The 16,486-nt window shown below is 33.3% G+C and overlaps 1 protein-coding gene across 1 annotated transcript; it reads left to right on the top strand.

Moving 5' to 3' along the window:
• The first annotated feature begins 11,700 nt into the window (after window positions 1-11,700).
• Window positions 11,701-14,944, top strand: LOC121252955 (zinc finger protein GAI-ASSOCIATED FACTOR 1-like). The gene is made up of 4 exons (XM_041152819.1): window positions 11,701-12,528; window positions 12,626-13,022; window positions 13,136-13,395; window positions 13,924-14,944. Exons 1-4 carry the CDS (start codon window positions 12,402-12,404, stop codon window positions 14,706-14,708), a joined length of 1,569 nt encoding a protein of 522 aa, XP_041008753.1. The 5' UTR covers window positions 11,701-12,401; the 3' UTR covers window positions 14,709-14,944.
• Window positions 14,945-16,486: the final 1,542 nt, after the last annotated feature.

The raw sequence follows: 16,486 nt of genomic DNA, 5'->3' as shown, positions 1-16,486 counted from the left end.
ATTTATTTTTCTTTCCAAGCCAAGAAATGCAAAGAAAAGTAAAAAATGCACCAATCTCTTGGTGTTTGGATATTGGACGAAAGCAACAAAAGAAAGCTCTTTTGGTTCTCTCTCAAAACGCTTGTTGGGCAATACACAAGGAAAAGAGAGAAGAAAGAAACGCACGCATGCCGCACGATAAAAAAACAAAAAACAAAAGGCAAGGGCTTTACACTTTGGTAAAAAGATGCAAAAAGACACAGGAGACCCGGCATACTTTTCTTTCTTGTATTTTTTGGACGCCGCACGTAGAGTAGCGCCACACATTGAAGATCTTTAAGGAATCCAACATCTGCCACTGCCCAGCCGTCCTCCACTGCCTACTACCTCCATCTTCATCCATTTGGCTTGCTCTTTCTACTCCTTACTTTTTTTTTAATTTTAGTTTGAAATTTATGGTATATTTTTAAGATTTTTGGTTTAGAAGTTTGGGCATTTTATTTTCTGTTTATTTTTCTTGATGTTAGTTATTTTTCTTGCTTCTTTAAGCTGCCATTAAATATACATTACAATTGATATGAATTGATTTTGAGAATTTATGAATTAAATGCAAGGATGAACCCTAGAAGTTTAATTTTTGGGTTTTTCAATTTTCAGCTCATATTGCATTAGTTATTTTCTAATCTAGCTTAGTTCTTAGTTTAATTTTATTAATTTTTTAGTTCCATTGCATATTAGGTTAATTGAGACTTAATTAATTTTCTGATTAATTGAGATTGTTTAGCTTAATTGATTCCTTGATTGTTAATTTCAATTTGTTAGTCTCTTACATTTCATTTCGACACTAAAAAAAATCTAAAAAAATATGAATCTAGTCTATGACTAGTGTCATTTTCATTCCCGTTGCATTCTTCCATTTATTGCATATACCACCATTTTTTATTTTTTCTTTGTGAATATTTTTACCATTTTAAACGAGTTTGATTTTAAGTAACTTTCTCTGAGGAGACAATTTATGAATTTTTTCCTAATTATTACGCGACATCCTCCTGTACTTGGGACAGTCTTTGTGCTGTTCATTTTTTAGTCAGTCAGTGGTCGCCAAGAGAATTGTTTTAAAAGCAAACTCTTGTAATAGTTGACAATGTGATATGTGATCTCGATTTGGTTGGAAGAAACCGCCATCGACCATCAACATATCTACGGCGTTGTTCCTCCTATGGGAGTTAGCCACTCTATGAAAAAACTTAGTGTATGTATCTCCTCCCTTCAATCAAAGAGTTCTCTGTTGCCCAGATGACTAACCTAAGAGAGGGGTGAATTAAGTTACTTTAAAAATTAACAATTGTAAATCAACTATATAATTTAAAATGTGAATAAAGTAATAAGTAGTAGTAAATAAAAAGAGTAAGGGTAAGAGAGAAGCAAATTCAGTATTTTAATGAGATTCAGCACTATTGCCTACGTCCTTGCCTTAAGCTACCATTTGACGATTCCCAAATTCACTATTCAACCTCCTTCAAGAGGAGATAGAAATTATTACACCTTTTAGCAATGCCACTTCAAAGAGACCGTGTAGAACATCTTGTATACTTACAATCACCTTACTAGTGATTATTCAACTATTCTCCATGTAAAACTTCTATTACACTCACAAGGGTTACACACATCCTCTTATTATTTATATAAAAGCTGATAGTTAATAGGTTATCGGACTACACTTCATAATGAGTAAAATGAAAACAGTAGATCGTAAACTATATCTCTATCAAAATGAACAAGTGTTAAGGCTCAATACTTATACAAGAGAGATTAAAAGTTTTTTATGAATGAATGTTGTAAAGTTTGTAGTTGATGTGTTGTGTTGTGATTTTGAAGATCTAAAGTAAACTATTTATAGATATATGAGACTTTATTTTTAAATTTAAAAATATTCAAATGTTAAAAAGAATCATCACTCATTTTTCAAAGATTTCAAATAAAAGTTTTTGCAACTGTCAAAGACAACATCATTCATTTTTCAAATTTTTCAAACCAAATCTTCTACTTTTTGCCTGTCAAAAAGAACAACAATCACTTTTTAAAATTTTCAAATAAAACCAACTATTTTTTGCAGATGTCAAAAAGATCATCAATCACTTTTCAAAATTTTCAAACTTATCATACACTTGTGAGAGATGACAATCAATCATCTTTCAAGTTTTTAAAATTCAAATTTTCAATCATGTCATGCACATATGAAAAACGAAACTTGATGCTTTATGAGAAATGATTCTATATGTGGAAAATGAAACATGATGCTTTATGAAAATCAATCATGATTTATGTGAAAAATGAAACATGAAGCTCTCCACATTATCCATAGCCTCCAGAATATCAATGGTTGTTGAAGGATGCCTTAACTAATTTTGAGTACAAATAAGTGCCTCAACGGTTCTCGGAGCCAATGAACTCCAAAAGGATCACGCACACAACCTTCCGTACTAAATGCTGACTCGGACGTAACCGTGGAAACAGACATAACCAATAAGTCTCGTGCAATCCTTGCGAGTATAGGATAGTTAGGCTCATTAATTTTCTACCAAATCAGCAAGTCAAACGTTGAGCTGAGTGCCTCACAACCATCTAATAAATATCGATTCACTTCTATTTTGAAAATAGTAGATCCCATGGCGGAAGATGCTTTATACCAATTGTAGAACCATTTGGTTCTAGATGTAGAAGGGAGTTCATATTCTTGGGTACTCGTGGTGGAATCGAATATAGCATTATACTCTGCATAAAAATATACTAATACCTGTCTCACACTCGACACCAACTCCTCAGCACGAAACTCATCATGAACTTTCTTCATGTGGAAAGTAAGAAGCCCTAACTTGTTTCATGGATCAAGCACAACTGTAATTAACATGAACAAATTCATCATATCTAATGACTCACAATAGTTATCACATTTTGTTCCCATGTTTATGGTCATACTCCTCAAATAACTATTAGTACTCTCGCTCAACATAATCAACTCATTTTGGACATCATAAATTTTCAGAAAATTGGTGTTGACTGTCACATATAACGACCCAAAAATCCTATTAGTGCTATCATAAAACATTCAAAAAAACTTAACAAACACCCGCACTGTCTCTCACTCCCTAGCTTTAGAAGGCCCCATGTGCCCAGGTCCAGGTCCATCATTAAAGTAAGAGAGAAAATTATAATCCTCACTCTCTATCCGCCTGAAAGTCTTCTCAAACTTCTCAGCCACCTCCAACATCATATAGGTTGAGTTCTATTGTGTCTGTACATCAAGTACAACATTTTCTTACAATCTATTTTTTCTTTTTCTGTACATCTTTTAAACTTGTCTAATCTTGCGAGGGACGAACGCACATACCTAACTACATTTCTAACCATTGTGATGGCATCATTACACTAATTCAAACCCTCATTCACAATAAGATTTGATATATGAGCACAACATCTCATGTGCATATCTCATGTACAAGCACACTCAACATATCTCCTAATAGTATCTCCTCAATGATTAGGGATTAAACAAAAATTAATGATTTTTTTCTGCAAATTCCAATCTTTATCAATAAAGTGTGCAGTTAGACACATATAATTCAAATTCTGTACCAATGTCTATGTATCGGTCGTCAACAAAATCCTCGTGCCACCATCGTTAAACACTTTTTAAAGTTTTCTCATTTTTAATTCATACAAGTTCATACAATCTCTTGCAACTGTAACACAACATGTCACTTTAGACTGAGATTCAAGAAACCAATACACTTTTCTAAATCTCTGTCCTTCAACAACTCCAAATGGCATATCATCGATAATTATCATCTCTGCAATCGCCAACCTCACAACCTATTCACTATATTTGTGGGTTACAAGACTCATTAATGTACTACCATCAGTCTTTCTAGCCCCCTCCTCAAATGTTGCCTCACTTGTCAACATTTTTTTGTACATATCCAAAGGCCCACGTTTATGAGGATTTTTAGGATATGAAGGCAAATGGTTTTGCATTGTTGAACTTTCGTTCCTCTTTGAGTGACAATCATACGTCTTTCCACAATAATTACATTTAGCCTTCAAATCATTTACACGACAACCTCCAGCTTCGTAAAATGGTCTTATACAATCGATGGATCATTCCCTTTCCGTTTCTTAAGTAATGGACAAGTACTGCTAATAGGGGCACTAGAGGGTTTTGATATTTAGATCTCCCTCAAATCATCTCCCAAGTTAATGGTTGGTTCATTTGAATCAATATCAATTTGAGTCGACGAAGAATCCATCTAATATATAAAACAAAACATAAATGTTACATGTACACTTACATAGAACATAACACAAATTATAATTACACAACAGCTAGTTTGCAACATGGCAAACATCACAAGTCTATGACTCTAATCTAGGTTTAGTTCACTCATATTTTCTCAATTTATATCAAACTATTTTTACAACACAATTAGAATATCATAAATTAACAATAATAATTTTTTTATGTAAAATGCCAAAATAAATATTAAATCGAACATATTAAGAACACGCACAGTGGGGATTCAGAATAGCTCTCAAATTATTGTTCACAGTCTCAAGAATTCGCTCCAAAAATTTTATAATGTATGTACATACACAAATAAATAATTTAAAAAATATGATAAATTGTAAATTTCAATGTCTGTATATACCAAAATATGATAAATTGTAAATTAGAATGAAAAAAATAAACAAATAACAAAAATGCATGATAAAATACAATGAAGAGCCTGTACAAAATTAACAAATAACAAAAATACAGTGGTAAAATATAAGTGAGGATTCGGGAACCAACGTTGCAAGGCGTAAGACGCGGGAGAGAGGGGGAGAGGGGAAGAGATGGAGACAGGAGAATTGGGAGTCTGAGAGAGGAGAGAGGGTCAAGAGGCGTTGGTCGTGGTACGGCCATCGTAGGCCATGGGGATTCGTCGGCGATGGATTTCTGAGAAGTTGAAAGAGAAAAGAGTCTGAGAGGAGAGGGAGATCGAATGTGAAAGTGTGAAACGATAGAAGTCTGGAGAAGAAGAAAAAGGAAAGGGGGAGGATGTGATCCTTAACCCAAATCCAGAAACGACATTAAAGGACGTCATTTCCTTTAATTTTTTTTTTCATACGGGCTAAATTAAAACGACACCGTTTCAAATGAAACAGAATCGTTTTATATCAGAAATATATAATATATATTATATCGATTGATTTGGCATTTCGAACCGGCCGACGTCGGTTCTAGTCATTTTCTATCACTGGTCAATTGGTTCTCTATTGGTTTCAACCAATTCCTAAATCTAGTAGCCAAGTTCTGTCGACGACGGTTAGTCCGGCTAGTTCCTGTTCATCCCTAATCAAAGGGAACCACTAGGCACTACGGAACAAAAGGGAGCAAACGTGGAGCACTGAATCATGTACAAAACGAAGCAAACCTTAACCCATAAGAATTATATGAGAAGTTACCCTGAGAAGTACCAACATGTCCTCCAAAAAAATAAAAGAAAAGTACCAAGATGAATCTGATTATAAGGCTACGAGCCTACGAGTTTGTACTTGTGAAATTGTAGGTGCGTAAGAATCCAACACTTTTGGATGCCAGAAACGTGATTGGTCCTTGCCGTCTCTAAACTAGGGCCTAGGGGGCCAAGTATGTTTTCAAGGCCCATATCATACCTACCATTAATAATGAGGAGTTTGAACTAACAATGAAAAGGGAAATTAAAGTCAAAGCAGGTGATGATTGGACTTGGAGAATAACATGTCGGGGTTTCTCTGTAGGGAAATTGATAATAATTATATGAATTAATTGTAAAAAAGGGTAAAAAGTTATAAAAAAAAATTTGTAAATATATAAATACCCATAAAATTATTTTAGAGATTTATGCTGTATTTTAGTTCAATTTAAACAAGTTGATTTTACTGTATTGGTAACGTACAAGAGCCAACTTAAAGAAAAGGATGTGTGAGCCTCCAAGTCCATTTTGTGTTCTGGTCAGTCCTTCTACGAAGTAAGATAACTTGACATTTGGCGGGCATGATATCGATTAGGATAAAAAAATCATTCCTTTTGCATATGCCGTATCCGTGCATTTGGAATAATTTTACTTAAAAATCTTTACCCCACATATCTATAATTTAATTAGAAAAATTAATTTTAAATTTTAAATTTTAAATATTACAAATTAAATTATACTGTAAATATTATGTAATTTAAAGACTTTAAAATAAAACTACGCGTTCATAATTATCGTCACGACTCAAAACGCCAAATTGAAAGTTGGAGTACGGAAAATATCTCCCATGGCTAAACATACAAGATTAATAATAATAATAATGATATAGACAGGTTTAAATGTAAAATCTAGTGCAGATTTTTTGTAAAACAAGTTGATCTCATCATGAAAAGTACAAAAAAATCATTTTTTTTTTTTTTATATAAAGTCTACGTTCTTAAAAAAACAAATTGTACAAAACTGCATCTTTGAGGTCCGTTTTATTATACAATAAGATAAGATGAAAGTTAAAAATTAAATAAAATATTATTAAAATATTATTTTTTAATATAATTTTTATTTTAAAATTTAAAAAAATTAAATTATTTTTTATATTTTCTATAAGAATTTAAAAAAATTATAATAATAATATAAGATGAGTTGAAACACTTATATATCCAAACATAACAGTCTTTAACACCTTGTTGATCACTAATTATTTAAAGAAAACTGTGAATTTGGAAGAAAATAATGAAATAATTATAAAAAAAAAACAAAATATGTACTTTTTGGAAAAAATTAAATTGGTGCTTGAGAATAGAAAATTGAATTAGGCCCATTTGCATCCATCTCTCATTTTATCTCAATATCTAAATATTATAAATATAAATATTTTAAATTTTTAAATTTTAACTTTTAATTTTTAATTTTTTATTTAATTATTACTTAATCATTATAATTTTTTTATACTTTTAAATAAAATATAAAAATAATTTAATTTTTTTAAATTTTAAAATAAAAATGATATGAAAAAATAATATTTTAATAATATTTTAAATTTATAATATTTTTATTTAATTTTTTCTTTCTATTTTTTTTAGATTTTATAAAATATTTTATTATTATTTATAAATCTTCTCATTTGTCTCGCTTTTCTGACGAGTGCCAGGTGGTCGGTGCCCTTGCGAGGAGAAGCATTGTGCGACACATCTTCCGACTCGTACACTACGCAGTGCAACTGTGACCCAAAAAATGAAAGGTACAAATTAGGGAACATCCAATTACTCCGTATTTTGGACTCTTGAGGCCACCTCCGCGAGACTACCGAAGGGGTTATCTTACTCGACGGGTGGTGGGGCCATTGTGAGTGATGAAGCTGCAAGGGTTGAAAAAAAGGTACCCCCGGAACAAAAAAGCTGGTCATGACACCTGGCTTCAATTTCATCCAACGTGTAAACCATGAGAGGCCATTCGACCGAAACAGTACTCATCCAGAAGACGAAGACTTGCAATAACTTTTGGCTCAGATTAGATAAATTGATCTTACATAAAAATTAAAAATTAAATAAATTATTAATAAAAGAGTATTGCTATTTATAAGCTTATACATCACACATTATAATTTTTTTTATTTTTTTTAAATTTTTTTTGATTTTATTATTTTTAAAATAATTGAATTATTTTACTTATAATCCATATACCACACATTTGATAAGAGAATAAAATTAAAAAAAATCATAAAAATGATGGTATGTGGTGTATGAGATTTAGGAATAGAATTTTTCTTAGTAAAATATTATTTTCTTGTTACGTTTGGTTATTAAATTTATTTTAACTTATTTTAATTTATTATTATAATTTTTTAAAATTTTAACTTAAAATATACTAAACAATTTAATTTTTTCAAATCTCAAAATAATAATAATATTAAAAAATAATATTCTAACAATATTTTATTATCTCAACTCAACTCAGTTCAAGATCCAAACGCAGTCTTAATATTATTATTATTTAAAAATTTTAAAAAATTGAATTATTTATTACATTTTATGTAAAGTTGACAACCGACTACCTCGATTCTGTTTTGTGCAAAAATCAAAACCAGCCGATCACCTCATTTGGGGGAGAAAATCGGCGAAAACTGACTGTGTAAGGGAGTAAAACCGGCTGGACCAGTTATTAACCGGTTCACAGTCGTTTTATCGGTTTACGATGGACTCTGCCAACGTGAGAAGATAAACATCTAATTGTGAAGAGATTCAACTTTCAAGTGAGAACAAAGTTACAAAATTTGAAAATCATATCTTAAAAAAGAACGCAAGGTGCGGCGGACTCCATGAGGGTTTAATTTAAAACGCGGTGGACTTCATGAGGGGGCAAAATTGAAGTGGAATTATAAACATTGGGATTGCACCGTTTGCCGGAGATTGGAACTAGAGGTGGAGCGTTGATAGTGGAGGCTACGAAGTGTGAAGTAAACTCGAGAAGAAGAAGAAGGAACCACGGGGCTGTTTAAACCTAGGATGAAACGCTGCCAAACCGACCTAAGTCAATTTTGAAGAAATTGTACAGTCACCCAACCGGTTCCCTGTCGATTTCAACCGGTTCGGTGCTCCGATGGCTCGTTTGGAGTTGGTGGCGGTTGGCTAGGTCAGTTTTTGTATAGTCCTAATTTTATGTGGAAATTTGAAAAAATTGTAATGATGAAAATGAGATGAGATAAATCGTTTTTATATATTACAGTGTATGTTAACGGGACTTAAGGTTGCGTTTGGGTAGTAAAGTATTCTTAGATATTCTGTGAATAGTAATGAAATATAATAATAGAATATTTAATAGTAATGAATAATAAAAAATATTAATAAAAAATATATAAAAATAATAAATAGCCAAACTAGTCCTAAGAGCATTAGTATTGGGTTCATCATTTTCATCTTCAAAATTTGATTAAAGCACATGTTTTCCTTAAATTCAAAACCTCCATTTCCATAATCTCACATTAGATTAATCGTTGGATTCATCAAAATAATAATATAATATTATTTTTTTATATGTTACAATTATATTAATTATATGTTAATTAATAATTTAATTTGATACTTAAATTATTGTTTACCAATTTAAATATATTGCGGCTCGAAATTGAAAAATAATAATTTAAGTAAATAAAATAATAGTTATAGAGTGTGAATAGCGAGTCTTTAAATTTGAAGATAAATTGGAATGCACTATAACTCAAAGTTTCAGATTTTAAGTTTGGCAAATCCAATACAGTGATTTTAAACATAAATTTTGAAAATTGAACCCATTTAATGAATCTAATGTTGATGCTCTAAAGAAGTAAACATAAAATTTTGGAGCGCTCGATCTTAGAGCATTAGCATTGGATTCATCATTTTTATTTTTAAAATTTGATAGAAAAAAATACATGTTTTTCATAAATTCAAAACCTTCCTATTCATAACCACACATTGGATTAGTTATTGGATTTATCAAAATAATAATATAATATTATTTTTTTCATAATAATATTTTTAATTTATTTATTTCATATTTTACAATTACACTAACTATATGTTAATTAATAATTTAATTTGATACTTAAATTATTATTTCCTAACTTAAATATATTGTGGCTTAAAATTGAGAAACAATAATTTAAGTAAATAAAATAATGGTTATAGAGTGTGAATAGTAAGTTTTTAAATTTGAAAATGAATTGGAATGCACTGTAGCTCAAAGTTTTAGATTTTAAGTTTGGTAAATCTAATACAGTGATTTTAAACATAAATTTATCAAATTTTAAAGATTAAACTCATTTGATGAGTCCAATACTAATGCTCTAGAGAAGCAAACATAAACTTCGTTTGGAATGTTAACTCATATCAACTCATCATTACAATTTTTTCAAATTCCCATATAAAATATAATAAACAATTCAACTTTTTCAAATTCTAAAATAATAATAATATTAAAAGATAATATTTTAACAATATTTTATCATCTCAACTCAACTCAACTCAACTCAATTCAACATCCAAACGCAGCCAAAATTTTGGAGTTATCAGAGATGCTCGACCTTAGAGCATTCTCATTGGATTAGCTAAAAGCTAAATCCAATGAGTATTTAGCTATTAGAGAGCAAAATATGCTCACATTGGATTAGGTAAATTCTAAATATTTGGAATTTAGATACAGTGACTTTCAAAAGTTTTTCCAAATTTGGAAGTTACTGTACATACATCAAATACATATTTTATTAATTATTTATCTATTTCTTTCTATCATATATTTTATCACAATTGATATATTAATTTGAGTTAGTGATATATTAATTTAATAAGAATATGATTATTAATTAATATATAATAGGTAGAATAGTAAAATATGATAAAATAAAATAAATTAATAATTTAAAAAATTAAATATTTTTGAAATAATTAGTTATTCATTACTATATAATGAATAAATGTATAATCTAATGTGGAGATTTGATTTGAATAACCAAAATCAAATTCATCTTATATTATTTTATTATTATATAATGAAAAAATAGTTATTCCAATGTGGAGATTTATGTGAATAGAATAGTTAAAAGTCAAATTTCTCTTATATTCATCAAATATGTCATTTAATTTTGGTTAATCCAAGGAGAGTATTCTTAGAGCACTAGTTACGGACTCAACAAATTTTAGTCAAAATTTGATTAAAAAATTCACTTGTACAAATTTAGTTAGCCACTTTTCAATATTATCAAATAACGGGCTCAACAAATCTTTTAATATTCTAATAAGATATTGATTTTGAACTTTTCATTTATTTTACTTATAATTATAATTTGAATATTTATTCGTTATTAAAAAACTACCTATTAATTTTCTAACGTTCATATTATTCCAATGGCTATATTTTTTCAACGGATATATTTTTTTAACTTATATTTCTTCAATAGATATATTTCTTCAACAACTATATTTCTCTGACGGCTATATTATTCCACTATAAAACATAATATTTTTTCAACAATTTTATTTACTTCAACTCAAGTGAATATTTTAGTTTAAAAAATTATTTGGCTAGCTTCTTTAGTTCAACAAATTTGACTAATGATTTAACTTGAAGTTAAAATTACTGTTGATTTGTTGAGCCAATTGTAACATATTATCTTGCATTTAACTATTCTTTAACTATAATTTAATTTTGTTGAGTCCATAATTGATGCTCTTAATAAGTAAAAACACGTGCCAGAATCGTATCGGCCAAAACACATTTTGAAAAAAGAGTAAAAAAGTTTGACTTTAGAGGTAAAAGCACCGGTGCCGCTCCCAGTTCTGTTTATAAACATTGTTCTTCAGACACACAATTCGCAGTCGAACACTTCGCTACACGACAAACACAGAACAGTGACATCCAGTCCGACACCGTGCCCAAGTACCGTGGCCTAGAAAATCGCGTAGTTTAATCCTACCTTGGCCGAACATTAGAAACTTGATGGTCAAGATGTTACTGCTCCCGAGGCCTGCCAATCTTCGTTAAATACACATCATTTATATATAAAAAAACAGTGCTTAATCACAGGTATTTTAGTAAATTCATAAATTAGTGTGGACATATCTTTTAATAAAAATGATCCTCGTTAAATTCTCGTGTTAAAAGCCACTTCCGTAGTTAATCATTTCTCCAGTCTGAAAAGTTAGAAAAAAGAGCACAGACCGAAGACTTTACCATCCTCTCTCTCTCTCTCTCTCTCGCGTAGACTTGTACAAGATCTCTCCTTTGTAGTTTTCTCTGTCCTTCCTTAGCCGCCTTATAAAAAAACAGACTGTCTGATCCTTGTCTATTTTCTCTCAAATCTCGGATTGTTTATTGATTAATCCGAGAAAGGTTGCGAGCCCTGAAACATATTCGCTGAAGTGCTTCCACTTTGTTTGTTTGCTAAGATCAGAAGAGTTGAAAATTTTATTCATTTTGTGATCGTTGGATCAGGTAGTTCAGTTGCTGGAGATCAATTTTCCGGTGTTGATTGTGGGTAGTCTGTGTTTCATTTACTTTGTTCTGGGCTGAGAGAAAGCTCTTTGTTTCAGTCATTGGGTTTAATCATTGAGGTTCCTTCGGGTCCTGTGAATTTTGGTCAGACACCCGTCAGAGCCGGTAGGTGAGTAAAGGGGAAAAAAAGACGATTGACTGGTAGATGAGAAAGCAAAAGACCAGAGAAGAAGGAAGCCCTAAAACATTGTCTCCAAAACCTTCTTTCGAAATCTGAGATAAATACCTCGAGTGTTTTTTTCAATTTTGTCCTTTATCCCGTGGATCATCAGTTCCAGAGAGAGAGAGAGAGAGAGAGGGAAAAAAAAAAAAAAAAAACTAGCAAAAAATTTCTCAGTATCCATGCAGGTCGACTTAGATAATTCCTCTATTGTTTCCGGAGAAGCCAGCGTGTCTTCATCTGGAAATCAGAGTACTCAACCTCCGAAGCCCAGTGCTAAGAAAAAGCGAAACCTTCCTGGAATGCCCGGTACTGATAAGAATTCCATCCGTACGAGTTTTTTCAAATTCTATTATTACGTAGTTTCTGTGTAATAATTTGCTTTAATTTGGGTGGGGCTTTACAGATCCAGACGCGGAGGTGATTGCTCTGTCTCCGAAGACCCTGTTGGCCACGAACCGATTTGTGTGCGAAATTTGCAACAAAGGGTTTCAGAGGGATCAAAATCTGCAGCTCCATCGGCGAGGACACAACCTTCCGTGGAAGCTCCGGCAGAGGTCGAGTAAGGAGGTGAAGAAGAGGGTTTATGTATGTCCCGAACCGTCGTGCGTGCATCACAACCCGTCGCGAGCTCTGGGCGATCTCACAGGGATTAAGAAGCATTTCTGTCGTAAACACGGTGAGAAGAAGTGGAAATGCGATAAGTGCTCGAAGAAATACGCGGTGCAGTCCGATTGGAAAGCCCATTCCAAGATTTGTGGCACTAGGGAGTACAAATGCGATTGCGGGACTTTGTTTTCGAGGTTTTGATCTTTTTTTTTTTGGCTCAAGTGTTTGATTTTTGTTTGAACCCGTTTGTTAGTGCAATTGTTGCGTTTATTTCGTTAAACTTGGTTTGGTTTTTTATTCTTTGAAGGAGGGATAGCTTTATCACCCATCGGGCGTTCTGCGATGCGTTGGCAGAGGAGAGCGCCAGAGCTCAGACTCAGACTCCGGCATTAGTGAATCCAAATTCGGAGCCAGACCCAAATACTCAGCCAGTTGATTCATCTCCGCCAGCGCCAGCTCCACCTCCAGCTCCATCTCCACCTCCAGCTCCATCTCCATCTCCATCTCCGCCAGCTCCGCCACGGACAACTCGTCTGATATCCCCTGTTTTATCGAACAAGAGTCCTGGTAAATATCACCTAAATTTGGAAATTTTTCAGTCTTTTCTGTTGGCTTTTGTCGGATGTGTGTAATAAATGACAAATACAAGTCTCTCCTCCCCCCCCCCCCCCCCCCCCCCCCCCCCCCCGGTTTCTCTCTGTTAGGTATTTTGTCTGTTACTAATCTTTGATGTCGTCTTGATTTGTATGACAGTTGACCAATTGAGTAGTCAATCTGATATTTGGAGAGCTGATAAAATACATGAAAAAAACAAACTTATTTGATTTCCTCCGAACTATTGAGATTTAATTCGTGAAATATTTGATAAAGCAACCCAAGTGCTTCAAAAGTTGAAAAGAGGGGGTTGGGGGTTGAGGGAAGTGGATTTAGAGAGGGTTTAGAGAAAGGAAACCATTATTGATTCTCCCTTTTCTTCTAAAGTTCTTCATAAAGAAAACCTTTTAACTTTCCGTGTCTATCCCGGTTTTTAATTAAACCCTTTTGAATTCTCTTTCATCTTTTGGCTTCTTTTTTTTTTTTTTTTTTTTTATATAGAGTTGCCGGAAAAGCCCCCGCGTATAGTAGAAGCACCGGTCACGACAGGCTTGATTGGGAACTGTAGCAGCACCACAAGCTCGAGCAGCAATGGCAATACAAGTTGTAGTGTATTCGCAAGCTTATTTGCTTCCTCAACTGCATCAGCAAGCTTGCAAAATCCTCAACCTCCTGTCTTTACAGACCTAATACGTGCTATGGCACGTCCTGATCCCCCAACAGACATGACACGGCCTTCCTCTACAGAAACCATTTCTCTCTGCCTCGCCACCAATCATGGGTCATCGTTGTTTGGGACTGCTGGGCAAGAGCGTCGGCAATATGCACCTCCATCACAACCAGCCATGTCTGCCACCGCACTCCTACAGAAAGCCGCTCAAATGGGGGCTGCCGCAACAAATGCATCGTTGCTTCGTGGGTTTGGTATAGTTTCTTCATCATCGTCATCTGGGCAGCAAGATGGTTTGCACTGGAGTCAGCGGCAAGTAGAGACGGAGAAGAGTTCCTCAGTTCCTGCGGGACTTGGACTTGGGCATTGTGATGGTAGCTCAGGATTGAAAGAATTGATGATGGGAACTCCTTCAATGTTTGGTCCTAAGCAAACTACCCTCGATTTTCTGGGGTTGGGAATGGCCGCTGGTGGAGGCAGCCCCAGCAGTGGCCTGTCGGCTTTAATCACATCTATTGGCGGTGGCCTCGATGTGGCCACAGCAACGGCGGCAGCAGCAGCATCCTATGGAGGCGCAGAGTTCTCCTCCAAAGACATTGGAAGGAGGAGCTCATGACCCATTTGAAAGGGAGTGTTACAATGTATTTCTCTGCTGATATGGAGAAAGGATACTACTACATGTTAAGAGTGCCCATCCGGTCTTGGGCAATTTGATATTTTGCCCTTAGGAAGGCTCAAGCATTTGGGCCACCGGCAGTTGGGGTATTTTTTACTGTTCTGCTGCCTTTAGAGTGGAGACTGCAGACTCGTGGATGAGCTAGACGATGGCAGGAGACCCTTGATTTCCTCGGATACGTGTGTGTGTATGGGGGGGGGGGGGGGGGGGGGGGGGGGGGGGGGGTGGGGGGGTTTGGTTTTCGAAGTATATACTATATACCGATGCTCTGAATTTGCAAGGTTTTTTTTCGTAGCATATGCCATATCAGGAGAGGATGTGATGTGGGGCTCCCGTTTCTGCAGTGCCTGAGGGTACTTGTGGGGGGTGACGGTAGCCATTTTGTAAAGGAAAAAGCTAGGGATGATCCCGTTGGGAGCTCCCGCTCCAATTTTCTTTTTCTTTTTTAGTTATTTTTTATTTAGTGATTAAGAAAGTGTTGGTTAATAATATTGTAATTTTTTTTTTCTAAAAATATTTAAATGTTAAAAAAATATATAAAAAAAAACTTAAAATAGACTAGCGGAGCCCTCCGCGGTGGGTGTAGACCCCCGTTTGTAATTTCGGATTGTGTTTCGGTTAGGAGTCGTGGACTTGGTCAACCTTCCATCACTTCTAATTTTATTTTGTTTAAACAACTTCTAATTTGTACTTAGTATAGAAATTGTTTTTATTTTTTTGCCTAAACTTTTATTTTTAATTTATATTCTAAAGTTTTAATGAGATTCTTCGAAGTCTTTTTGTTTTTTGCACCGGGTATTTAGGAACAACGATTGATCTAGAGTTGCATAAGTCTTTTTAAGAAGTTATTTGCAAGTACATTTCAGGTAATTTAAGAAAAAAAATTTTAAGTTTGATGTCTCTAGAGATTGCCCCAAGGAGATTGTTTGTGTTACATTGACTGTCATTTATTTTTTATAAAAAGCAAAAAGGTGAAATAAACACGGGCGAATTCACAAAGCATACGAGGGAATTCTTTTTGGTTAAGCCACGGTAACGGGGCTTTAAGTTTTTAATTTCTAAATCCAAGTGTGGGTAATGGGTATAAATCAAGAAATTGAAACAATGAAGGTTCATTAGCTTGATTTTTATCTTATTTTTAACATTTGTAAATATTCTTGGGTTTTAATGTAAAAGAATATGTTAGCATATTCTTATGATAAAATTTAGTTCAATTGAGTTGTAGTCATGTTGGTTAAAATCTAAGTTGAAATTGCAACAAAATTTGCAGAAATATCATATTTATTAGATTTAATGAAGATAGACCTAGTTAAACTAAAGTAGTCATTAAACTTTCGAGTCTGGGATTGGATGAAGGTGATGATCTTGGTGTTTTTCAATCTCATTTGTTTTCGTGAAAATTTCATCTTATCCCATCTAATTATTATAAATTTTTTAAATTCTCAGCTAATTATATTATCATAATCTTTTATTTAACTTTCAACATTCATCTCATTTCAATTGTGTAAACAACTTCTCTGATTACTCAAGTGAATATGACAGAATCTAATTTGAATCATGCATCTGCAATTCGAATTTGACCTAAATTAATCCTACCTATTTAAGCATTAGGATGGACCATTTTCGATGAGACTTGAGCATTAATTCAGAGCTGTTTACCCTTTATCCTCAAGAGAAAATCATTGTGAGTTACCGAGCTTAAAAGCCAAACATTTTTT

The sequence above is a fragment of the Juglans microcarpa x Juglans regia genome, chromosome 1D, assembly GCF_004785595.1.
Source record: "Juglans microcarpa x Juglans regia isolate MS1-56 chromosome 1D, Jm3101_v1.0, whole genome shotgun sequence".
Lineage (NCBI taxonomy): Eukaryota > Viridiplantae > Streptophyta > Magnoliopsida > Fagales > Juglandaceae > Juglans > Juglans microcarpa x Juglans regia.
The sequence above is the reverse complement of the archived record's forward strand: the minus strand, read 5'-3'. Positions and strand labels throughout refer to the sequence as shown.